Genomic DNA, 26,125 nt, shown 5'->3' on the forward strand with positions numbered 1-26,125 from the left:
AGCGCATATAAAGTGCTTAGGGTTCCATAAATGTTTATTGCGAATGGCAGTATTGAAGTAACGGCAGTGGTGGTCAAAGTTGGTAAGCATAGCTCCTTGCCAATTCCCAACGATTGCTGGTTTTCATCTCATGAGCTTCTTCTCACTCCATCACCGAGCTGTGTAAGATCCTACCAGGTAGGACATGGTAGGACATGTCCTTCAGGTAGGACATGAAACCTCTCACCTTCTATACTGTGCAGCTCTAGAAGGGCAGATGAGACTGAGTTTCAAAGGGTCTTCTCTATGGTACGAAGGAGTTAGACTCTGGCCCAGAGGAGACAATTTTTTTAAGGATTTGCATCAGGAAATGGAAGCAGATTGCTAGATGTGTTCCCACACACTTCTTCCTCACTCCCTCTTCGTGCCACATTTCCTCACCTTGTTGTTCTCTGGGTTTCTAGCCTTTTAAGTTAATACAGGAAAATCTCTGAACCTAGGGATGACAGTAGGGGAGAATCAAACTTAAATGTCGACAATTTCTCAAGGAACCAACACTGCTGTCTTTTGTGAGATGTAAGAGAGGAAAACCACCAATTTTTAAATTCAGTCTAACTCTACAGTTCATGTAATTATGAGATAAGCCTCTAAGCTTCTAGCTAAATAAAAGTTATCCTTTCGTCTCAGTTTTAGTGTGCTTAAAAAAAAAGTTCAGTGTTTACATATCCTAACGGAAATTTTAGTGGAGAACTAGGAGAAACTGGATCTGAAGGTAAGCAGGTCATGTGGACTTTATATTAGATAGCCAATGACAGTCATTTTGCTGTGTGCCAGAGGGGCCTATCTCTAAATCTCACCATTCTCAATCAAAATTCTAGTAGGCTTTTTTGTGTTGTGTTGTCTTGTTTTGTTTTTTGAATTTTTTTTTGAGAATTTGACAAGCTGATCCTACTTATATGAAAATACACAGGATCTAAAAGAAAATAACTTTAAAAAAACTTATTATAAAGACATCACAAACATAGAGAAAATAAGAAAAAACTTTGATGTTGGGAAAAGGGAAGACATACAGACCAGATCAGGACCGTATGAGGTCCAATGAGATGAACCATAAATGGACACATAAGTATGTGATTGTTGCTATTTGAGAAGTAGCTATGTAACTCAATGGAGGAATAAAAAATGTCTTTAAACAAATGGTGTGGATTAGATATCCATATATATTTTTTAAAAAGGATATCAACGCTCACCTCACACCATAAGTGGTATATCCATATGATGGCATACTACTCAGCAATAAAAACCAATAAACTATTGATAAATGTAATCACATGGATAAAGCATGGTTTTCATGCTGGATTAAAGAAGCTAGACACAAAAGGATACATGCTGTAGGATATCACTTATATAAAATTCTAGAAATGTAAACTAGACAGAAAGCAGGTCAGAGGTCATCTGAGGATGGGGATAGAGAAAGGAATGGATTTTAAAGTGGTCAGAGGGAACTTCTGAGATTGATGGAAATGCTCATCATCTTGGTTATGGTGATACATACTGGTGATACATATATATATTTTTTCCCTTTTTTCCCCTTTATATATTTGTGTGTGTGTGTGTGTGTGTGTGTGTTTAGGTATACACACTATAGCCTATACACTATATACAGAATATATTGTATATCAGTTACACCTCAATAAAGAGAAAAATGACCTTCTTGAGCAAGTGATCTATAGACAGTGGTCTCTGAATTTTTACAAGGTAGTAAGATTTGCACATCATAAAAAGAATCACAGATGAATCCGAAACATTCCGTTTAATCAGTCATGTATTTGTTTTATGCAACTTCTAGAAAGACATCTTACCTGTTCCTTCATTCATGATCATGTAAACTCTAACAACATTAATGTACATTCGCTAAACACAAACATAAGAACAGAAAAAAGGTCTTCTTCACACATCATCAGATTGAAAGAAGAAAACTTTAATCTGTCTGAGACTGGTATTCTGAATCAGTCACTGTATTCTAACATTACATTTCTCAGTCTGATACGTCCCTACAAAATTCATCAGGCTATGCTACGCAAAGTTATGAGTTCATAACGTTCCCCAAATAGTCATGTCCAAGGTGTAGTGTACCCACAAGGCAGAAAAGGCCCGCTGTACCCATTTCCATGAAACATCATGCTTTCCCTGGCTTAGGTCAAGTACCAAGGAAGGGTACGGTCCCATTACTGCACAAACAGGTTACAAGTTGTTTAGCCTATTACTGGTCTAAGCCTCCATTTCACAAATTTTGAACATTGCCAAATATGGTCTCTGGCCACGTATTTGTCTTAGATGTTAAATTTACAAATGGAACATTACAATCCTCACCTGAAGGTGTGCAGAATCCACTAAGGGAAACAGAGAAGTAAATAGTGGCAAAAATGCAGTAAGTGCTATTACTGCAAACTGTACTAGAGAGAGGGCCTGGAGAAGTGTCCCTGATGAGGTGTCAGGAACAACCATTCTAGGCAGAAAAACAACATGGGCAGAGACACAGTGGAGAGGCACATGGTTATGGCGAAGGCTAAATGCAAGGTCCTCGTGTGCAGTGAGAGGAAAAGTAGGAACCATATCATGAAGGGCTGTATTAGATGTCATGCTAAAGATTAGGCTTAGCCTAGAGTGGAAATTTTTGAAACTTACAAGGAAGAGAATAAAATAGTTAGATTTGCACATTATGGAAATCACCGTGGGCCTGCAGTGGATTTTCACAGGGATGAAGACCCAAGGCAAAAAATACGAGCTACAGAGAGAATTACAATAACATAGTAACTATTGTAATAGATTACAATAGTAATCTATTGTAGGAAAATTACTACAATAATCTACTAACTCTAGTTCCTAATAACTAGTGCTCTAGTTAAAAGGACAGAGCGTAAATATATTTAAGAGAATCATAATGCATTAAGATTCAGGAGCAACTATCTTCTTTTTAAAATATTTGCCTTCCTCATCTGCTAAGAGTAACCCCACCAACGGCCTTTCCTAATCTCTTTGCTCATCTTTCTACATGTTCTCTCAAAAAATTCATAGATAGTCCTTTCTTCACCTGTCAACACTATGCAAAGTAGTGTAATTTATGTGGGTTATTTCTGGATACCAATGAGGACATATTAAGTATAAAACAGCCGAATGCTTTATTACGCCCTGAGGAAGACAATCACCTTTTCTATTCCTTGCTTACTTACTTAGAAAGCATTGTTCTGCTTAGAAAGTAGTTCAATTCAGGAAATGACTACAATCCAAAATACCAAATTTTGAAACTAAAAATCCCCACATTAAAAACAAAGTGCCGCAGAATAAACAATGGAGCCAGTATCTTACAAGACATCATGTCACTTGTCCTCCACACCTGCCAGTGGCCTCTGAACTTTATCAGAATTAGGGACCTCACCAAGATATAATGCAGCCCAGAGCAATGCACCCTATACCTGTGTCAGGGCTCCCTGGAGCCTCTTCCCTGATCCTCCGAGGTCTCTGACTCTGGGTTAAGAGCCCCCAAATATCTATCCTTGCCGTGAGTTCCAAACCCTTCTCTCCCAATGGCTCATAAACACTTTAAACAAACAAACAAACAAACAAACAAAAAACTACATCTTATCGAGATATAATTCACATATGATGTTAAAAGCGTAAAAATCCAGTGGTTTTGGTATATTCAGAGAGGTGTACAACCATCACCACCATCTAATTCCAGAACATTTTCATCACCTTAAAAAAGCAACTCCACACTCATTAGTGATGTGTACCTGTTTCCCACAACTCCAGGCCCCTTGCGACCACTAATCTAATTTCTGTCTTTATGGATTTGCCTATTCTAGACATTTCACATAAATAAAACCATAGGATATATTGGGGGAGGAGGGGACCAGGCATGCCCCTGTCATTAACAAGTGCATGTAATGATTTTAATGGTGATAAGATCAAATCTGCAAGTCGAGTGGTCTTTCTCAGTTCTTCCTCCTGAATGCCCTGGGGACATGAATATGCTCAAGGGATAGAATGGGGATGGTGGGGGGAGGGAAATATCTTTATTGGGTTCAAGAATTAGGAATATTTCAGTGCGAACAGGAGTATGTTCCGAGTTCCATTACGTAAAATAAAAGGAAAGGTCCCTGAAGAGCAGCATACAAGTCAAAAGACCCAAAAAGATTCATAACAACGTTGAAAACCAAAACCTGATTTTTTTCCTTAAATTCTTCTATCGTCAATGACATGGTGCAAAAGCCAACAGGACTCTAATTGCCACGCAATTAGAGTGCTTGGCTTAAATTATGCAACACCTTGATATTCTTTTACAGTTACAGAAAAAGAAAGAAATGAAACTTGAGTAGGATTTGGGCCTAATAACTTTAAATCGCATTCTTCTTCTGTAAGGTAGGAACAGATGAAAACTTAGGTAGATACATGTCTGTCTCTCTCCTTGGCATTTTATTCTGCTTGCAACGTATCACCATAGAATCGATCCCTCTTTCCAAGCATGATGCTCTAATACGCAAGTGGATATCCCCTGGGTGCCTTTGTGCAGGACAGAACATTCAGCAAGCTTAGCTTCTGGGAGTTGAATGATTTTAACTGGCCTGGAGTAAGTCCACTCTATCTGTGATACAGAACCACCCCAGCTTTCCAGCTGTGAGGAGGGGAATGCTTTGCATTATTAAATTGTAGCCATATGCTGCAAAAACAGACCTTGTAAATATGGAGAGGGACAAGAATTTAAATGGAGAGGAAACTTCAGATGCGGGCAGTCCTTTTTAAAAGAACCTTAGAGGGGCGCCTGGGTGGCGCAGTCGGTTAAGCGTCCGACTTCAGCCAGGTCACGATCTCGCGCTCCGTGAGTTCGAGCCCCGCATCGGGCTCTGGGCTGATGGCTCGGAGCCTGGAGCCTGTTTCCGATTCTGTGTCTCCCTCTCTCTCTGCCCCTCCCCCGTTCATGCTCTGTCTCTCTCTGTCCCAAAAATAAATAAAAAACGTTGAAAAAAAAAATTTTTTTTTAAAAAAGAACCTTAGATACTTGAGTAATGAGTAAAAACAACTGCTTAGGGCTATGGGTACGGTCACGGTCCAACCCGGGCTAGTTAAGAGTGACACCTCTTTCACAAGGGGACCCTCACCCTCACTGTAGGGCATCCAGGTATTTAACAAAGAAAGAAAACTTGCTCTGTAAAACAAAGTGGTCTTTTACAATTTAACAAATCACAACCTGTTTCGGCGCAAGGCCTCTTAAAACTTTTCTGGAACTAGGCGCCCACATCAATATACTGAAATTTCACTTGGACTCTATGTTACTGGGTATCGTTTCAGATACCGCAGGATCCTGCAGTACAGTTACAAAGCTAGGAGAAACAAAAGTTTGGCTGTCATTTCTCCCACAGCTAGTCCTTTCTCTCAGAGCTTTGTGAAAGGACAGCATCCGCTGTGTTTAAATCACGCCTGTGACTGTGCACCAAGTGGGCTCCTGACCTGTACACGTGCACAGCACGCGACCCTGGAGGAAAGATTGAACAGAAGACAAGACGGGGGCTCCGGAGCTCTAGCAGGTGCAATGAGTTGTCACAGAGGACACCCCCTGCTTGGTCAGTGCCCTGACCCCACAGCCTCAGAGGCTCTCAGCTGACATCGTGCCCCAAACTCACCCCCACTCAGGCAAGGGTCACTCACGATTCACCTCTATCTTCTGCTCACCCCCACCCGCCACCCCCACATCCCAGCAGCTACGGCTGTAACAACCGCCCCCGGGAACTCAAGTGTGGCACCCACTGTGAGTGCCAGGAGGCCCAGACTCGGTCCTGTTAAAGGGTCTCAGCACAAAGATTTCTCCTTTCTTTCTCTGTGTGGAAGTGCACGCTCGTGAACACTTAGCCAAGCGTAGATGAGGCCAACGTTCATTTTTTCACCAGGCATCGCACCACAGTAAATGGTCTTATTCATCAGGTGCAGGGGAGGAGGGCAAGGAAAAAAATACTAATGATGCAGTGGGATTATACTGACTTAAGCTTTGGGACCCACGAAAAAAAGTGAGTTTTAACCTCCGTCCGCCAGTAACTAATCGGAACCGCGGGCAAATCACTTACCATCTTTGCCCCATTTTTGTAAGTGAAGAGAAGAAACTGAATTAGCAGTGTATAAGCACTGACATCTTATGCTTTCTTGAGTGTGTCAAGCAAAAAAAAAAAAAAAAAAACAAAACAAAAGATGTTGGATTATAGTAGTAAATTATTCATTTGAAAATTTTAACTGTTTCCTTGGTGGGGGGATGTGTAAGCAAATATAAACATAACATAAAACAGAGGTGTCCCACTCTGCCTGGGAGAATCTGATAAGACACATAGAAGAGTTTGGACATACAGGATAAACAAGCTTTTGTAGGATGGACACAGAAGGCCTGGCAGAGGAAGAGCAATGTATTGCATGAAAGAAAGGGACAGAAAAGGACCTGGTGTCTGATACTGAATAGCATTTAAACTCATGACATAGAATGCAGGCAATAAGCAGTGAGATATCAGGAGTTTTTAAATTTTTTTTAACGTTTATTTATTTTTGAGAGAGAGAGAGAGAGAGAGAGAGAGAGAGAGAGAGACACACACACAGCACGAGCGGGGGAGGAGCAGAGAGAGTGGGAGACACATAATCGGAAGCAGGCTCCAGGCTCTGAGCTGTCAGCCCAGAGCCCCGACGCAGGGCTTGAACTCATCAACTTTGAGATCATGACCCGAGCCGAAGTTGGACGCTCAACCAACTGAGCCACTCAGGCGCCCCTGAAAATGCTTTCAGACAAGCAAAAACCGAGAGAAATTTGTTGCTACTATAGAGGTATTTAATGGAATTCTTCAAGGAAAAGGAAAATGATCCCAGATGGAAGGTTAACTGTACAAGAAGAAATGAAGAGCAGGAGAAAGAATAAATAGATGGGTGAATCTAAATGAATATTAACTATAAAAAAAATAAATAGCATGATTTCAAAGTATAACCTCCAGTTTGAAAACTCTTGCCCCATCAGCCTTTTGAGTCATTATCCTAGTTGTATGGCCATCATGGAAATAAGCACGAAGATACTGTGACAAGCCAGAGCAAAGGCATCCTGACAGCTTGGGGACACGGAAAAGATCTCCTGAGACAGAAACAAGTATAAATTATCTCTGATTCCTCCGCTTACATTCTTCACTCCTGAAAAATTCAATAGCCCACGGTTTCTCATACAAATCCGACTCTTCCTTTGCTTGCGGTGTTTGCTCACGCTATTCTCCGACTGAAGTGCAAACATCCTCTCTCCCTCACTTCCCAATCTCTGTATGTTCAAGTCTTTCAGAGTTGAATAAAAACTTCCCTGCCACACACCACCAACCATCCCCGACACTCACTCCAACTCAACTGTAGTAAGCTTTGCCTTTTATAAGGTCATGATCTCATGGTTCCTGGGATCAAGCCCCGCATCGGGCTCTGTGCTGTCAGAACAGGGTTCCCCAGACAAGACTCATGGGCTATCTAACCAAGAGATAGCTCCAAGCTATCTCACACAGAGGAAAACTCAAATCTGGTAGAGAAGACAGTGAATCGAATTTTGGGAATGTTAAATTTTGAGCTGCCCATGGGACGTATAGGGAACCGTGTCCAAAAAGTAGTTGGGCACATGAAACATCAGGAGAGAGATCTGTTCCAAAGGTGCATATCTGAGAATAACAAAAGGTAAGTGACCTTGAAGTCACGGCAGGGAGGTGGGGGGGGGGGGGGGGGTCTGCAGGTCTGCCAACACATGGAGAACTAAAGATAAAAGTCTGGTTAAGTAAAGGGAAGAAGCAACTGGAAGGAAACATAATGGTTCCCGGGTTACTAGGAAAAGGCCCTGTTTTCAAAAGCACAGGCAATAAAAGCAGAAAGCCGGTGAAACCGTATCAAACTAGAGCTTCTGCCCAGCAAAGGAAAACACTTAACAGGGTGTTACTGTGACCAATGGGATGTGAGAACACAGTTGCAAACCACGTATCTGAGAAGGAGCTAGAAAAGAAATTCCTACAACTTAGTAGCAAAGCAGAACAAAAACAACTACTAACGTGACTTAAAAATGGGCTAAGGATTTGAGTGGGGTCGCTGCAGAGAAGATACACACATGGATGGCCAGCTGGCATATGAGAAAAGGCTCAGGAAATGCAAATAACAATCACAACGCGGTATCACGTCACACCTATCAGGATGGCTGTTGTCAAGTAAACAAACGGCAACAAGTGTTTCGGAAAATGTGGGCAAGTCCAAATCCTTGCACTCCGTTGGTGAGAATGCAAAATGGTGCGGCCACTATGGGAGAAAAGTATGGCAGTTCCTCAAAAACCTAAAAGTAAAACTACCGTATGATCCAGCAATCTCACTCTTAGGTATTTATCCAAAAGAACTAAAACCAAGATATTAAAGAGATATCTGCCTTCCCGTGTTCACTACTGGCACTATTCTCAATAGCCAACATGTGCAAAGAGCCTAAATGTCCATTGACAGATGAATGTACAAAGAAAGCATGGTGTATGTACACAAGGGGATACTATTCAGCCTTTAAAAAGAAAAGAAATTTTGGAATATGCAACAACATGAATGAACTTTGAAAATAACATGCTCAGTGAAATAAACCAGTCACAGACAAACAAATGCTTCAGGATTCCACCTATGTGAGGTATCCAAAATAGCCAACATCGGGGCGCCTGGGTGGCGCAGTCGGTTAAGCGTCCGACTTCAGCCACGTCACGATCTCGCGGTCCGTGAGTTCTAGCCCCGCGTCGGGCTCTGGGCTGATGGCTCAGAGCCTGGAGCCTGTTTCCGATTCTGTGTCTCCCTCTCTCTCTGCCCCTCCCCCTTTCATGCTCTGTCTCTCTCTGTCCCCAAAATAAATAAACGTTGAAAAAATAAATAAATAAATAAATAAAATAAAATAAAATAGCCAACATCACAGAATCCGAGTCAATTGGTGGTTGTTAGGGGCTGGGGTAAAGGGGAAATGGGGAGTTGCTAATCAACAGGCTTAAAGTTTCAGTCAAGAAGATGAATAATAGCTCTAGAGATCTGTTGTGCAACACTGTAACTATATTCACTTAAAAAGTTCTTAAGAGGGCAAATCTCATATTAAGTATTCTTATAATAAAATAAAACTTTAAAAAAAGCAAGGGAGTTTTAAGTAGAACATGGTCAGCTGGATCAAATAAATGCTCAAGAACATTGGAGCTGGACTAGAATGGAAAAGAACCACTGGCCCAGGATCATAAAAAGTTATGAGCTTAAATGAGCACCATTTTATGTGGAGACAGAAGCACAGGTGTGGGAGAAGTTAAGGAGGAATTTTAGAGTTCTTTTCATGAGGAAGAAGGGACATGTGGGACTCTAATTTGAAGGAAGTGTCTGAACGAGGGGCAAAAGACTCATTTTTTTAAACAAGAAGTAAGTTGCCAGGAATGAATAAAGGTGATATATGCAGAAAGCTGGAAAAAGCAAGGGACACAGAAAATTTTCTTTTTTTTTTTTTAATTTTTTTTTCAACGTTTATTTTATTTTTGGGACAGAGAGAGACAGAGCATGAACGGGGGAGGAGCAGAGAGAGAGGGAGACACAGAATCGGAAACAGGCTCCAGGCTCTGAGCCATCAGCCCAGAGCCCGACACGGGGCTCGAACTCACGGACCGCGAGATCATGACCTGGCTGAAGTCGGACGCTTAACCGACTGTGCCACCCAGGCGCCCCAACACAGAAAATTTTCAATGGAGACAGAAAAGTTGGCGGCTTCCAAAAGTAGGACCACTATAAAAAGGCAAGTGGGAAAAATATTTGCAGGATGTGAATACAAAGGACTAAGATATAAAGTGTTGCCAAGGGAAAAGCAATCTCTAATGATACATTTGTATCCTTTCTCATATCACTACTAGAAACTGTGTCACAAAATTTCACACCACATCTCCTTTGATGTCAAAAGCCTTAGAACAAAAGGGACTACCTAAAAACTACAATTCTACCCCACATAAAACTTGAAAATATCTTTCTTGGCCTCTTTTATATAATCTCTAATATTCTCTTCTTATGTATCTTATCTTGAGCTATAACTTTGTCTAGGTCATCTTAAGCTTTTGGAAGAATGCTACGTAAAACAAATCAACACATTTCTATTTGGATCCGCATCACATGACACTTCCTGTAGGAAGTCTTTTTGATGAACCTAGCTAGAAGAGAAAGGAGGATGGAAAGCCCTCGCTTGTACCAAACACCTGCTACTTGCCAAGGATGCTCTCCCATCTGATGCTTACAACTGGCGGGGGTAGAATTGCGCCGAATTCCAGAGAAGTTGGCTGATTTGCTCATGCTCCTCATGGGCCTCATGATCATGGTAAAACATGGAGCCTCGATTCAGGGGGACAAATTGAATTCCAAAGTTCATGTTCTTCCCACTCCACCTTGCTCCCTACAATGGTTGGAAACAGTATTTCACAACTTTGAACTCCCATGACACTGGAGTTGTCACACTGACTCTTCCTCAAGTGGTCTGCATTAAAATTATCAAAGTTTATGTATTTATGAAAACAAAAGTGTGGGGAGGGCAAGGTCCATTCGTAATGCAAAACCACTGTAAAACCATTCGCTATTTTACCTTCCACAGCATCTAGCCTCGAGCCATGCATACAATAGATGCTCATTAAACATCCATTACAGAAAAATCCACCTATAGACAGATGTTTATGGTCCTTGGTGTAGCATGGTGTATATTTCCAACTTCCCCAAGGCCAATGGCAGACTTTACCCATTTAAAGCCGACTCAACCCACAGCCTGTATCCTGGAATGTAATATTTAATTCTGAATCCAGCAACCCATGGGCACTCAATTAATTTTATTTGTTGCCCAACAGGGTAGGTAATTGGGGAGACATGGAAATATCTCCTTCTTTCATGACCTTATAAGACATTCTTAAATTATCTTTTCCCCCCAAAAGCAGTACTAGGTGATCAGACTAAAACCATTGTAGAGGCTGGGCCTGGTGCTACTTCTATACAGATCAACTTTTGCAAAGTAGGGGTTGTACCCAAGCACCCATATGCAGCCTATAAAAATAAGGAGCGGAGGGCGATGCGCCCTTCTGGATTTTTGAGGGTAATTTGCCAAGGGACTCCTGGGTGGCTCAGTCGGTTAAGTGTCTGACTTCAGCTCAGGTCATGATCTCACATTCATTGAGTTCGAGCTGTGCTGACATCTCAGAGCCTGGAGCCTGCTTCGGGTTCTGTGTGTGTGTCTCTCTCTGCGACCCCCCACCCCCCCCTGCCATCGCACTCTGTCTCTCTCTTTCTCAAAAATAAATAAACATTTTTAAAAAAATTTTTAAAGAGGACTTTGCCAAGAAAATGCATTCCTAATCTTCTACTCCTTTACTCTGAATTCTATTCTAAATTTGAACATTTAAGAACTTTACTGAATGTGATATCTTGAAAAAAATTAGAGGATAAAAAGGAAAAACGTCTCTGAAACAAAATCTGTTACAAAAAAAAAAATCCTTTTATTTTTGCACTGACTCGTACAAGACCTCATTCTAAAATTACATTAAAGGTTTACCTACGATGTCAAGCCTTACCACAGTTAACCCTCCTTCCACTGTATTTCTATTTATACTTCCATGAATAGAAAGCCTGTTTATATTCTGTTGTATATTGTCTAATGCCAAAGTTTAAAATTACTTCTAAATTTCATGAAATCATGCCTTTTTCTCTATTAAAAAAATGCTTGATTCTTATGGATACAATAAATGAGAACATGAGAATGGGTAGGTCTGAACTTACTGAGGAGTAAATAGGCTATGATTTTTTTAAAAAATCAAGTAAATTTTCTTTTCTTTGACTTTAAACATCATATTCTAAGACAAAACATGCTTTATGAGCTCCTTCGGGGCCTATGAAAAATGTATGTGCCTTCACATGCAAAAAGAAAAATGTTATACTACTTCTGTAACTATCAGAGAGTAAAGTTTGTCCCAAATTCTAAGTTCTGGAGACATCAGTGAGAAGTCAAGCAAATATGGGCCCTACTGATTCCAACAGATGATAACTACAGCTACAGAGCTGAGCTAGCTTTATCGATAATTATTTGGTTGGTTTTCGTTAGTTTCATGACAACCCTCTGTTGACTTTTTTTTTTTCCAACGTTTATTTATTTTTGGGACAGAGAGAGACAGAGCATGAACGGGGGAGGGGCAGAGAGAGAGGGAGACACAGAATCGGAAACAGGCTCCAGGCTCCGAGCCATCAGCCCAGAGCCTGACGCGGGGCTCGAGCTCATGGACCGCGAGATCGTGACCTGGCTGAAGTCGGACGCTTAACTGACTGCGCCACCCAGGCGCCCCAGCCCTCTGTTGACTTTAATCTCAGTACCTATAAAATGGAGTTGGGGAGAGATCAACTACAAAATTTTTATTATTTAGAGAATTTCTTAAATGCAAGATCAGCATATCCTTATATACACTTAATATACACTATAATGGATCAAAGGGGACATGAAAAGAGAAATCAAAAAATACGCTGAGGCAAATGAAAATGGAAATGAAACACCCCAAGATTTATGGGGTGCAGCAAAAGCAGTTCTGTAAGGGAAGTTCATAGCGATAAATGCCCACCTCAAGAAACAAGAAATGTCTCAAATGAACAAGCTAACTTTATACCTTAAGAACTAGAAAAAAAGAACAAAGTCCAAAGTTAGCAGAAGGAATGAGAGCAGAAATAAATGAAACAACTGATGGTGCAAATAAAAAGGATCTTAAGAGACTACTACGAAAAATTACACGCTAACCCACTGAATAACCTAGAAACAATGGACAAATTCCTAGAAACATACAACCTACCAAGACTGAACCATGATGAAACGGAAAATCTGAACATATCAATTACTAGTAAGGAGATAGAATAAGTAATCAAAAACCTCCCAACAAACAAACATCTATATAGACAGCTTCACAGAAGAATTCTACCAGTCCCCCCGCCCAAAAAAAAAAAAAAAAAAAAAAAACCAAAACCTAACACAATCCCTCTCAAACAAATAAAAGACAAGGGAACTCCTCCAAACTCATTTTATGAGGCCAGCTTTACCCTGAAACCAAAACCAGAAAAGAATGCCAGAAGAAAAGAAATATTTCTATGAACATAGATGCAAAATCCTCAACAAAATATTAGCAAACCAAATTCAACACTACATTAAAAAGATCATTACCATGACCAAGTGGGATTTATCCCAGCGATGCAGGGATGGTTCAACATCTGCAAATCAGTGTGATACACCACTTTAACAAAATGAAGGTTAAAAATTATATAATCACTTCAATAGATGCAGAAAAAGCATTTGACAAAATTCAATGTCTGTTTATGGTAAAAACTTTCAACAAAATAGATACAGAGGGAACATACCTCAAAATAATAAAGGCCATATATGACAAGTGCACAGATAATATACTTGATGGTGAAAAGTTGAAAGCTCTTCCTCTAAGATCAGGAGCTAGACAAGGATGCCCACTCTACTACTTTTATTTAATAGGTTAAATAAAACCTGACTGGGTGGCTCAGTCAGTTAAGTGTCCAATTCGTGATCTTGGCTCAGGTCATGATCTCACGGTTCATGAGTTCAAGCCCCACTTGGGATTCTGTCTCTCCCTCTCTCTGCCTCTCTCTCTAAAAATAAATAAACAAACCTAAAAAAAAAAAAAACCTGTTAGAGCAAACAAATTTGGTAAAGTTGCAGGATAAAACATCAATACTCAAAGTCTGTTGCATTTCCACATATTAATAGTGAACTTTCAGAAAGAGAAATTAAGAAAACATCCCATTTACAATTGCATCCAAAAAAATTAAAATACCTAGGAATATATTTAACCAAGGAGGTGAAAGACCTGTATATTGGAAACTAAAAGACATCAATGAAAGACATAGAGGAAGTAAAAATGAATGGAAAAATATTCCATGCTCACAGATTGGAAAAATTCATATTGTTAACATGTTCATACTACCCAAAGGAATCTACAGATTCAGTGCAATCACTATCAAAATTCCAAAGGCAATATTCACAGAAATAGAACAAGCAGTCCGAAGAGTTGTATGGAACCATAAAAGATTCCAAAAAGCGAAAACAATCTTGAGAAAGAACGAAGCTAGAGGCATCACACTCCTTGACTTCAAACTCTATTATAAAGCTATAGTAATAAAAAGTGTGTCGGGGCGCCTGGGTGGCTCAGTCGGTTAAGCGTCCGACTTCAGCTCAGGTCACGATCTCGCGGTCCGTGAGTTCAAGCCCCGCATCGGGCTCTGGGCTGATGGCTCAGAGCCTGGAGCCTGCTTCCGATTCTGTGTCTCCCTCTCTCTCTGCCCCTCCCCCGTTCATGCTCTGTCTCTCTCTGTCTCAAAAATAAATAAACTTAAAAACAAAAGTGTGGTATTGGTACAAAATCACACGCACTGATCAATGGAACAGAGCAGAGAGCCTAGAAATAAACTCCTACATATACACTCAGTTCATTTATGACAAAGGAGCCAAGAATACACAATGGGAAAAGGACAGTCTTTTCAATAAACAGTGTTGGGACAATTGCACCATCACATGCAAAAGAATGAAACTGGACCACTATTTCTTCTGTACACACAAAATTAACTCAAAATAAAGACTTGAATGTAATTCTTGAAACTGTAAAACTTTTAGAAGAAAACATAGGCAGTAAGCTCTCTGACATCAGTCTTGGCAATGATTTTTTGAATCTGACACCAAAAGCAAAAGCAATAAAAGCAAAAATAGACAAGAGAGATTACATCAGTCAAAAAAGTTTCTGTACAGGAAAAAAGACCATTAACAGAAAAAGAAAATGCAACCTATTAATTGGGAGAAATATTTGCAAATCATATATGTGATAAGCAGCTAATATCCAAAATATATGAAGAATTCATACAACTCAAGAGCAAAAAAAAAAAAAATTCTGATTTAAAAAATGAGCAGAGGACCTAAATAGACATTTTCCAAAAAAGACCCACAGATGGCCAACAGGTACATGAATAAATACTCTACACTCTACATTATTAATAATCAGGACAATACAAATCAAAACCTCAATAAATGAGATATTCATTACCTCACACCTGTTAGAATGGATATTACCCAAAAGACTAGAAATAACAAGTGTAGGCAAGACTATGGAGAAAAGGGAGCCCACTGCACTGTTAGTGGGAATGTAAATTGGTGCAATCACTATGGAAAAAAGTATGGACACTCCTCAAAAAACTAAAAATATAACTCCACATGATCAGCAATTCCACTTCTGGGTTTTTATTTTCAAAAACGAAAACAATAATTCAAAAAGATATATCCCCATGTTCACTGCAGCATTACTTACAATAACCAAAATGCGAAAATAACTTAAGTTTCCATCTATGGATTAATGGATAAAGAATATGTAGTGTGTGTGTGTGTGTATATATATGTATATACATACATATATATACATATATATGTATATACATATATGGAATATATATATGAAATATTATTCAACCATAAAAAAAGTAGGTAATCTTGCCAATTGCAAAAACATGGATCTCAAGGGCATTATCCTAAGTGAAAGAAATCAGACAGTAAAAGATACCATATGCTCTCTCTGATATGTGGAATATATTTATTATATAGATTTATTTCTACATTTCAAATTAATTAAATTTATATTATATTATATTATATATTTATTTATATTTCTATACATAATAAAGAATTTCTTAAATGTCAGATGAGAATATTGCTATAGTTAATAGATACTCCTTGTTTAATGTATTCAATTGTTTATCTAGTTCCATCCTTGTTCCAGAGAGGATATAAAGTAGTTTATTTGACATTCACCCAATATATGATCCTAATGATTTCCAGAGGTTTGGCCAGAGTACATGCAGACAATCAACAGACAAAATAGCACAGGCACCCTATAAGATGTTCAAAAAAGAAAAGTAAGATAAGGCCATGTCATTCCAGTTGAGAAGGCTCTGGTTAATGATACTTAGAGCGCTTCGTAAGTTTTCATCGTAGTATTTGCAAAAATGGCCCTAAGATCCAGTATTTCTTTGTTGTATTTCCAGCCAAGAGAGAGCTAGCTCCCCACATAACTACAGACTTCCTAAATTCCAAAATGAGGTGTCAGCGACTAGCTGACTTAGAGGCAAAATCCAATTTCTAGATTGCCTTGTTTTTCTTGGCTATTAACTATTCCGGCATTAGGCAAGTGACTGAGATTGGGGTATCTAAAAGATCGCAGCTCAGGGAATATTAAGACACAGAACAACAGGGTTAAGTCAAAGCTAATTTCAAAAGATAGCCATTCAATCACATATTTCGAGAAAGTGACAATGGAGATTTTAATTATCACAAAGAAAATTAGGACAGCGTCTAAGTCCCTAAATTAGTGGTCTACTCTCCTTTGGGCCAAACAGTTATTTGCTATAGTTGAGAGAAGATGCACAGTTCCGTGGCTTAGAAGGGATTAATTTAATGTTCAAAAAGAAGTAACTAAATATAAACATATTACTTCCGACCCCATCAAAAACAAAGAAAATGTGTAGCACAAAAAAATAAATAAATAAATAAGTGGTCTAGTGCCTCTTGACTAAAATAACAATGTCATATCCTTGGACACCACCAGAATTTTAGAGCACCTTAGCCCTGAAAAGATTATGGTGCCCATCCCACCATGTAACGAAGAATAAAAACAAAATACTAAACCACAGATAGTATAAGGAAATGCAATAAACTGCTTAACGGCTTTTTAAAGTAAAAAAAATGGTGGCCCGGTCGGTTAAGTGTCCTTTGCTCAAGACACGATCTCATGGTGCATGGGTTCAAGCCCTGCGTTGGGCTCTGTGCTGACAGCTGGGAGCCTGGAACCTGCTGCAGATTCTGTGTCTCCCTGTCTCTCTGCCCCTCCCCCACTCACACTCTGTCTGTCTCTCTCTGTGTCTCAAAAATAAACATTAAAAAAAATTTTAATGTTTAAGTAATAAAAATAAGCCCCTGCAAATATGCTTTTAAAAATAACAAATATCAAATATCCCTCCTTCCAAAAATGTGCTGCTTTTGTTTGCTTATGCTCAGTTTGCTCACGAAGTTCTAAACCCAAACAAGAAGCACAAGTTAAAAAATTAAAGGCCTATATGAAGACATCCAGACTAGTTTGAAGAGCTTCAAGGTCACCCTTCAGAAGTTCTTCTGAATCAGCAGGGAAGTGGTCTCCGTGTCAGACAGTCATGTCTGATGCTGGAGAAAAGCCAAGCTAGAAAGGGGTTCGATTTGTGCGCAGACACATGCATGACTGATTGGGATTCCACCTTCACGTCTCCCGTGGGGAACAGATTTCACAGAGCTTCCACCTCCAAAAGGACTTGAATTTTCGCCATCTCTTCCCAAGCTATTGAGAAGGAGATGGTGGCCGCCGCATGGCTTACACCGCACCCCCCCCAAGTAAAACGACCGGTTGTAGGAAAAGTGTTAGCCCTCAAAGAGACCTTTTTCCAAAGTTTAGCCAGCTTCTCTTTGTTATAACAACACAAGCAGCAAAGTGATTGTTTCATTGTTTATGGTCATAGGCTGAATTTTCCCATGAATGCATTGTGCCTTTTTGAGATCCTGCGTCTGAAACTTTGCAGATTTCACATTTCAGCCAAAGAAAAAGCCTCCTAAAGATAAATTAGGCTCTAAAATACCAAACATGCTTATACTTAATGAAAAGAGCTTTCAATAATATGTATAGTTTATCCTAATTGACCGAAAACAAAACCTTAAAAAGTTCAGGTTTTTCACATTTCAGATTAGAAACCATTCTATATTCCTAGTGGCTTGATTTATTTCAAGGCATTCCAGAACAAACTCTTACTTTTCTCAAACCAGATTCCGTAATAATCTCCGTGATCAGGTGCATAATACCATGATACACAATGTATGTTAAAATGATGGAATGTTTCCGAATCATTAAAGAAAAATCAAATTTTATTTTATTTTATTTGTGTATCATATATGCTTTATTATATTCTACCTGAGAAACCGGTAATTGATGTGCCATTTAAGTATATACAACATCCAACTAATCATAGTATGATCTACAACATCCCAATTTTAAGACATCGTTCGCAAAAAGGTTTGATTTCCAAAGAAAATTTAACAGGGAAAAAAATTAGAGGTGTCCTACCTTAATTACTTCTGTTTGTCATATTATATGCAAACAGATGATTTAAGAGATGTGCTATGCTGAAGGTAGCAAAAAAAAATTTAACCGAGCTTCTTGACAAATACTGAAAAATCAAATTCTGACATTATATAACAAGTCAACAACTATTCATCTTAAGTACAGAACGTAGCTTAAGTACAGAACATTTTTAAGTGAGGGTAATTCTTTCTGTACATGTTCAGAAATGAATTTCAAACAATAACAGCTTTATCAATTTCAAATGCAAAGAACATATCCTTTGTTTAGTCTGACTGACTTCCATTACTTATCCACTTTTCTTCTATTAACCCTCCCCCACCCCATTCTTTGTAAAATGAGTGAGGAAGCTTTTACAAAATGTTTGGACACAATTCACTTTGGGTTATCATGCTATGCAGAGAAAATATTACTCAGCTGAAAAGAAGAAATTTTAGGAGAGTTAAAGACATTATAAGCTAATGAAATTTTCTCAACTTCAGAAAATTTCTGACAAAATTTATTAGATTCAAAATAGTCTGCCTTTTTGGTTCTAATCTCCCACCAACACAAAAAATAAAATAATACATTTAACTGGAAATTACATTTAAAACTGTTGTGATTTTTGCCTGTTTTGTTATTGATCTGTAGGAATTTTGAAGGATTCTGACTTTAAAAAGTGGAGAAAATTCAACTTAGGGTACATTTTTCAACCTATATTTAATTAGGACTTTTTACCTTTGAATTATATGCCATTTCTGTCCAACAGTAAGGTTTTGTATAATACCACACAGGTTAAGATGTAGTTGAAAAAATATATTTTTTCTAAGATAAAAATAAAGAACAAAGTACAGGCAAGACTCAGAAATAAAAAATATATTGTTTTGACCTCACACTTTTCCTTGCGTATTTACCTACTGTACCTTTCCAACATCATTTTAAAACAAGACTGGCCTGACATATTTTCTTACACGTTGGGGATTCTTCAGGTATTTCCACCTCATATTAGCAAAGCATTAGGACAAGGGAGATCGAATAGTTAAGGACCTGACACTAATTCTCCCTGAGGAAACTTTTATTATTACCTTTCATAAACGTTTTGGTTTATTTTCAATGGAAAAAAAAAAAACAGATCAGATTATTTTGGGAAGTAGAGGGCACGTGTGGTGAGTGTGGATTGTTTTGTTTGTTTTGTTTTGTTTTTGTTATTCCTAGAGCAGCACTCTTTTACCAAAGTTACAGATATAATCAAAATCCTTACGATAACGAAATATTAGAAACCCTGCTTTGACAAGTTTTACATCCTGAGGAAAGAAAAAACAAAACAAAACAAAAAAAACCTCTCCCAAATCAATGTCAAATTCTGTATGTTCAGATTTAGGAACAACAAAACTATGAAGAGAGCCAAGTTATAAAAGCCCATTTTCAGATCTGGAACAACTTCTGAAAATAAAGAGGGTATTTGGCATGTATTATACGAAAGGAAAAGTCCGACTTTCATTATTCCCTGATTCTTGGAATCCAATAAAAACCTTATGGAAGAAAAACTCGCTCGCAAAAATACCCTTCCCTGAAAACATACCCAACCACGACCACACCCCTCCTTTTAAAGTAATGACGGTTGATAAACTATAATAAGAGTATGGAAATTTTTACTTTTTCTGGTGCATTTTAAAAGGATGACTAAGAGGGTTTTTTGGCTTTTTAAGCAGCAATGACGTTTAGCACCTGAACAACGCACAACTAAAATACGTGCATGTTCATTTTTCCAGAAACACCAACAAAAATTAAAACGGTGATTCGGTTAAGGCTGATGACGCCCGTATAGAAGTATTCGCCACTGTGAGGGGCCCAAACAGAATCACCTCGCATCCTGATCATACCTGCCTACCAGAACAAAAGAGGCAGCTGACCGATGATGGGGTGTTTATCAATACAGTGGTACCTTTGTTCTCCAACAATGTTAGATTGCAAACGTCCTGGAACACATATTTACCTGGAGGATTCTTGGCAGGATCATTGTGGCTTGGACTTCCTGATTGTCCAGAATCTGTAGAGAAATCACAGAAAATGTTTTCTTTTTAATTTGTTTTGAAAGAATTTCACAATCCTCAAACGGACTTTAAAGAAAAAATTTAAGGCCCAACAATGAAGCTGAGTGTTGAAATAAAGTATACTTTCCCAAGCCTTTTCAGCGGTAACATTTTATTTATCAAGCTAGATGAATGTCCATACATATTTCTATGTCAAATGGGGGGGTGGGGGGGAAGGTGAGTAGAGATCTATCATCTTCTCAGGACGGAGCAAGGCTTTCTGGAAACAAAAGGTCTGGCCACAAAGCCGCTGAAGGTGGTTTGAAGGTTGGGCCTGTCAGTAGCAATATGAAATAAAGCAGATACATTCCCTAAAAATGCAACCTGAGTGTAATTAAACATGCTTTTAAGAACCTGAAAATGTTTTTATTCCATGAGTATAATAGTTAGAAACGAGAGTCTGTTTTTCCAGGATTTCATGTGCATACACACATATCCACTCCCATAATCTCCCAACCTACTGGATCCAGGCCCAGATTTGCCTGCATCCCATAATAGCAATCGATTTGCAAACACCCAAGAAAAGCATAAATTACTAGGTAGAAACTAACAGAGCTTTGTGGAGAGCAAATTGTTGGATCAATTGAATTTCCATCTGTGATAGACAGACTCTGCAGATAAGGAGAAAAAGATCAATGTAGTATATCTGAATTTCCTATCCCACGTTATTCTTCATTGATGCTTTCTGTAGGGAAAGCACCGTGGAGGCAATACTACAGTTAGGCAACACGCCCTTCCTAGCTGATCTAACACTGGTGTGTTTTGCTCCCTCCTCTTTCCTCCGTGTCCCCTCTGCATTTATATCTGTGTCATTTGGCCCCATGTTATTATACACTTACTTGCAGGTTGCTTTGTAATCTTCCTTTATTGGTTCTAGTACTTAAGTTTTGACTCCCCAACTAAATTGCATGCTCCAAGGCAGAAGCAGAGATTCTGTCTACTCCTTTTGTGTCTCCCTCAGTGTGCGGGGGTGCTGCTCGTGGCTGTGAATGCACTGGGCTTTCGGTAAATGCCACAGGAATGACAGGCTCAGATTCAGCCGCCTTGCTTGCCTGCCTAGAGAAGGCAGTTTTGTTTTGTTTTGTTTTGTTTAAACTTTTTTTCAACGTTTATTTATTTTTGGGACAGAGAGAGACAGAGCATGAACGGGGGAGGGGCAGAGAGAGAGGGAGACACAGAATCGGAAACAGGCTCCAGGCTCTGAGCCGTCCGCCCAGAGCCCGACGCGGGGCTCAAACTCACGGACCGCGAGATCGTGACCTGGCTGAAGTCGGACGCTTAACCGACTGCGCCACCCAGGCGCCCCAAGAAGGCAGTTTTGAACTGGATAGTGCATGCCCACAAAATTTGATAGGTGGCCCTAGATAAGTCTCTTCCCTGAAATCCTGCCACGGTACCTAAGCCAAGATGGGAATCCAGTCTCGCTTAAGCAGAAAAATCTTACACTGTTTTGTTTGGTTTTTTTCAGCAGGGTTATTCTGCTCTTCCGTGTAAGCGATTAATATACAGCAATTGTTGCTTCTATTACTAAATGCAAGGGCATCCTGTTAGCTTCTTACCGTATAAAACTTGGTGATTTATTTTTGTGCTTTGCCTCATGCCTGTTCACCAGATTTAACGCTGAGATCAGAAGTCTACCTCTTCATCCATTTTCCTTCATCTTTCCCCCCCCCCCCCCCAGGATAGTTTTCGTGAAATCTTAGCAAATATATTTACGGATTCCCACATTATCTTCCAATTCATTTCTGATTTCCCAAAATGGAAGTAAAGAAACTGGTAAGGGTTACTCCTGCAGTCTGAGTTTCAGCTAGTGTCTCCTGCTGACAGGCACAGAGTTGGGTATTCTCTACAATGCTTGTCTCTAATCTCTCATGAATACTATGGCTTTTTCTGGAAGGGAGGCAAGACTCAGTGACTTATAACTTAGAAGATCAATCTTTCTCTTTCTACATTCCTATAAAAGATGGTATAATACTGGCCAGTTTCCAGGCATGGAGTATGATAGTTACATAAAAATGATAAATGACATTATTTTGCTACGGCCTCAGCTATTTCTGCCTTGAGTTCTTCTGACAAATGTCCTTCAATATCGATAGTACATTCCAGTTTAATTTCTCAAGTGACTCTAACATTTTGAGAAGTTCCTACTTATTATTATTAACATACCCACTGACCAGAGATTCTTCGTATTTTCTTTTTCCTTCTAAAATGACTTCACGTCTACGGAGGTCTAAACATGCATCCCTCAAGGTGGCTAATGCCACCTTCCTGGTGAGACAACATGAGGTCAGTTGAGGTTGTCCTCAGGGAACAGGAGTTGTCGACTCTCTGTGAGCCTTAGCATGTTTCCTTAAATCAATTTCAAAATGGCACCACAAAACTCTTTCCCAACATCTGGCTACTAAAACTTAGGTCAATTAAAGAACGGAGGTCTCTTCTACTCCCAAATAAGTATTCAGCTAGAACAATGGCAACCCCTTTTACCACAACATCCCACTTGGGAAACCCTATTCTTTTCTGCTGCAAATTACCCTTTCCCCCATTTCCAACAAATGCACACCAACTTCTTCATTTGAAAATAATATTATTACTAAAAAAAAAAAAAAAAAACCACAAGTATTTGAGGGAAAACTGAAGAAGACGCTAACGTTGAGTCACACACTTGCTTTTCATAAGAATTCCACTTTCTAAAATGATCTGGCATTTACTGGCACACAATGGAAGATTTTCCCTCATATTCCAAAGTCTGTGCCTTCTCATGAAGGAAAATAGCATATACTGGATCCCAAAACACAGAAGAGGGCCCCTCGGGGAGTGAGCCAGTGAACATTTACTGTTCAGACTGTAAATTCTAAGGCTATACTCTACTCTTAACTCTCACGGCACCTTATACTGGTCACTTAATTCCAAGTGCTGGAAAAGGAAATAACCAGAAAGTCACAGTTGGCAGAGAAACCAAAAAGAACTGTTATTGTGGTTAGCTTCAGAGAAGGAATTATTCAGACCACATCTAAAACTCTTCCAATTCACCACCCAGGTCACATTACTCTACACCCAAAGGTTTTACTCAACCGCCTCCATCATCAAGTCCGGTGTGTGTGTGTGTGCGTGTGTGTGTGTTCTTAATATGTTATTATGAATTCGAGTTCTGTTCCTCACTAGTGGTGAGATTCTTGTGCAAAATTACTTCACTCTTGGAGCCCTGTGGGCCTGATATTTAAAACTGTTGTACTATCTACCTCATAGAGCTGTTGCAAAGCTTTTATTATATAAACCATCAAGCCCTGGCCAGGCACATTCTATACAATCAGTAAATGAAAGATAGTAAACACAGAGGTCACATTAAAAAAAAATGATTAAGGGGCGCCTGGGTGGCGCAGTCGGTTAAGCGTCCGACTTCGGCCAGGTCACGATCTCGCGGTCCGTGAGTTCGAGCCCCGCGTCGGGCTCTGGGCTGATGGCTCAGAGCCTGGAGCCTGTTTCCAGTTCTGTGTCTCCCTCTCTCTCTGCCCCTCGCCCGTTCATGCTCTGTCTCTCTCTGTCCCAAAAATAAAATAAACGTTGAAAAAAAAATTTAAAAAAAATGATTAATATTCCTTTTTTTTTTTTAATTTTGAGAGAGAGAAAGAGAGGATGAGCTGGGGTGGGGAGACAGACAGAAAGCGAGAGAGAGAATCTCAAGCAGGCTCCACACCATCAGCACAGAGCCTGATGTGGGGCTCAATCCCACAAGAGTGTGTGCCCACTGAAAATTCCCATGTCAATGCTATAGCCCCCCTCTCTTCTCAAGAGAGGCAGGCACTACCATCACAAGACTCTCAGGAGCTGTCACACTCAAAAGGCAGTAAATACCAGCCACCTGATGAAGACTGCCTTCCAGAAGACTGAAGTCTTTGGAGAGCAAGACTGGTAAGAATAGGGGTTGTAAGTTGCCCAGCACATTGGGTCTTGAATCCAGGATCCATTTGGATGCAGTGGAAAACAAGAGAGGGGAACGGACCTTGCAGGCAGGAGACCTAAACCAGTCCTCCATCATACCCTCCGCATTTTATTTTCTCGTCCTTGATCTTAATCTAGACCTTCTACATTTCTTTGTCTCTTTCTGACTTCACCGGACATAATGTACAACTGAAATAGTTTGTATTGCATACTTACAAAAATCTCTTTTAGCCCGTTCTCTATGTTTTAAAAGTATAAATAGACATATATCTTCTTCTTGGAAGAAAATAGTTAATGAATCCATTTCTAGATCACTACTTTCTTTTTAAGTTCATTTAATTATTTGTGAGGGGGGAGAGGCAGAGAGGGAGAGAGAGAGAATCCCAAACAGGCTCCACACTGTCAGTGCAGAGCCCAATGCGGGGCTTGATCCCATGGACCATGAGATCATGACCCGGCCTGAAGTCAACAGTCGGATGGACTCCCAAGTGACTGAGCTACACAGGCATCCCCTAAATTACTTTATAAACTCAATCCATTCCTCCTCCCCCAGAAATAAGAAAAGGTTCACATCTCCAAATGACCCTTTCCAACTTTTCTTCCATTCTTTTGTTCCATTCCCTTTTAAAAAGCAGTCAGCCTTTTATGGTTCTTCTACTATCTAAACTTTACCTAAACAGGGGCCAGTTTCCCTAATGGCCCAATTTTAAGGAAGATCCTGGGATATGTAAGTGACCTAAATGATTTGTCCAAAGTTACGTGGCAACTCTTGAAACATATGTTCTCTCCATGGGCCACCCATTCAGACACACTACCCCTTGAGTGGGTATTATACAATCTTAAAATCATGCACAGCCAAGGGATCTTTCAGCAGATTAAATGTTTCTGGGAACTTTACCTTACCCCTAACTTCCCTCCTCCTTCCCACCATTTACCAATACATTCAAAATCTTTTTCATAAATTTAAAAAACCCTTAGCTATTCTAAGTTAGACATAATTAAAATCTATACACTAATTGATGCTTTCAAAAGATTGGACAACTCTAAATCTCAAGTTTTACTAATAATCTACTGGAAGGCCAATAAAAGGTTGGTTAAATATATAAGATAATAAACAAATAGTAACCTGTTCCATGTTTGTTATTGAGTGCTAACTTTCTGAGGTTGATGAGCTCAATTACCTGATGGGGGCAGATCATCAAAACTGAAAATTTTTTGAAGGTCACTACTGTAAGCATCAATTAGATGTGATTCAGAAAGATTCACGGGACACCTTTGGTAGTCCAGCTGCTGATGTCTGGGACATAGTAAGTTCTCAATACACGCTTATTAAATTTCCATTTAATGTATAATAATGCCCTTTAAAATACTGTTCCAACAAGAAGCACATATATTGTACGCTTTCTAGAGCTCAGACTCTTCCCAAAGAGGAAACAATGTACAAATAAAATATAATACACCATGATAAGTATTATTAATGAATATATATCAAGATCAGCAAACAGTTGGTTCTTCCTAGGAAGGATGAGCGAGGGTGTGTCATAGAAGATATCAGAGGGGAGGGACCTCATGGGCAGGGTCTTCAAAGATGAACAGATCGGATCTCCTATCTGTCTAGTACCTTATTCTACTACCAAGGTGATCTCTTTAAAACCCCAAACTGATTAAGCTACTTCACAGCTAAAACCTTTACAGGTACTCCAAATACTCACAGGAAACTCTCCAAATGTTTCAGTAGGCCATTCCAGGTACCTTCTGGTCCTTACCAACCCCTCGGTCCTCTTTTGGCCTTCTGCTCCCCCCGTGTGTCACTTACACTGGATGCCTCCAAGCCTTCACCTTCCACTCCCCCTTTTTTTTCCTCCCCCAAGT

General features: G+C 39.5%; 1 protein-coding gene and 1 long non-coding RNA gene across 11 annotated transcripts in view; both read right to left on the reverse strand.

Moving 5' to 3' along the window:
• NFIB (nuclear factor I B) overlaps positions 1–26,125 on the reverse strand; it is a 462,184-nt gene that overhangs the window by 87,488 nt on the left and 348,571 nt on the right. For all 10 annotated transcript variants that reach the window (XM_040481252.1, XM_040481251.1, XM_040481257.1 and 7 more), the window contains exon 3: positions 20,218–20,271. In XM_040481252.1, the coding sequence (XP_040337186.1) occupies positions 20,218–20,271 (54 nt within the window). The remainder of the gene's footprint in view (positions 1–20,217; positions 20,272–26,125) is intronic.
• Positions 891–5,680, reverse strand: LOC121034474 (uncharacterized). Its single transcript, XR_005792447.1, has 2 exons — positions 5,030–5,680; positions 891–4,788 (listed from the first exon to the last, which is right to left on the reverse strand). It is a non-coding gene; the product is annotated as an uncharacterized LOC121034474 (long non-coding RNA).

The sequence above is a fragment of the Herpailurus yagouaroundi genome, unplaced genomic scaffold (genome assembly GCF_014898765.1).
Source record: "Herpailurus yagouaroundi ecotype Mexico unplaced genomic scaffold, PumYag 160, whole genome shotgun sequence".
Taxonomy (NCBI): domain Eukaryota; kingdom Metazoa; phylum Chordata; class Mammalia; order Carnivora; family Felidae; genus Herpailurus; species Herpailurus yagouaroundi.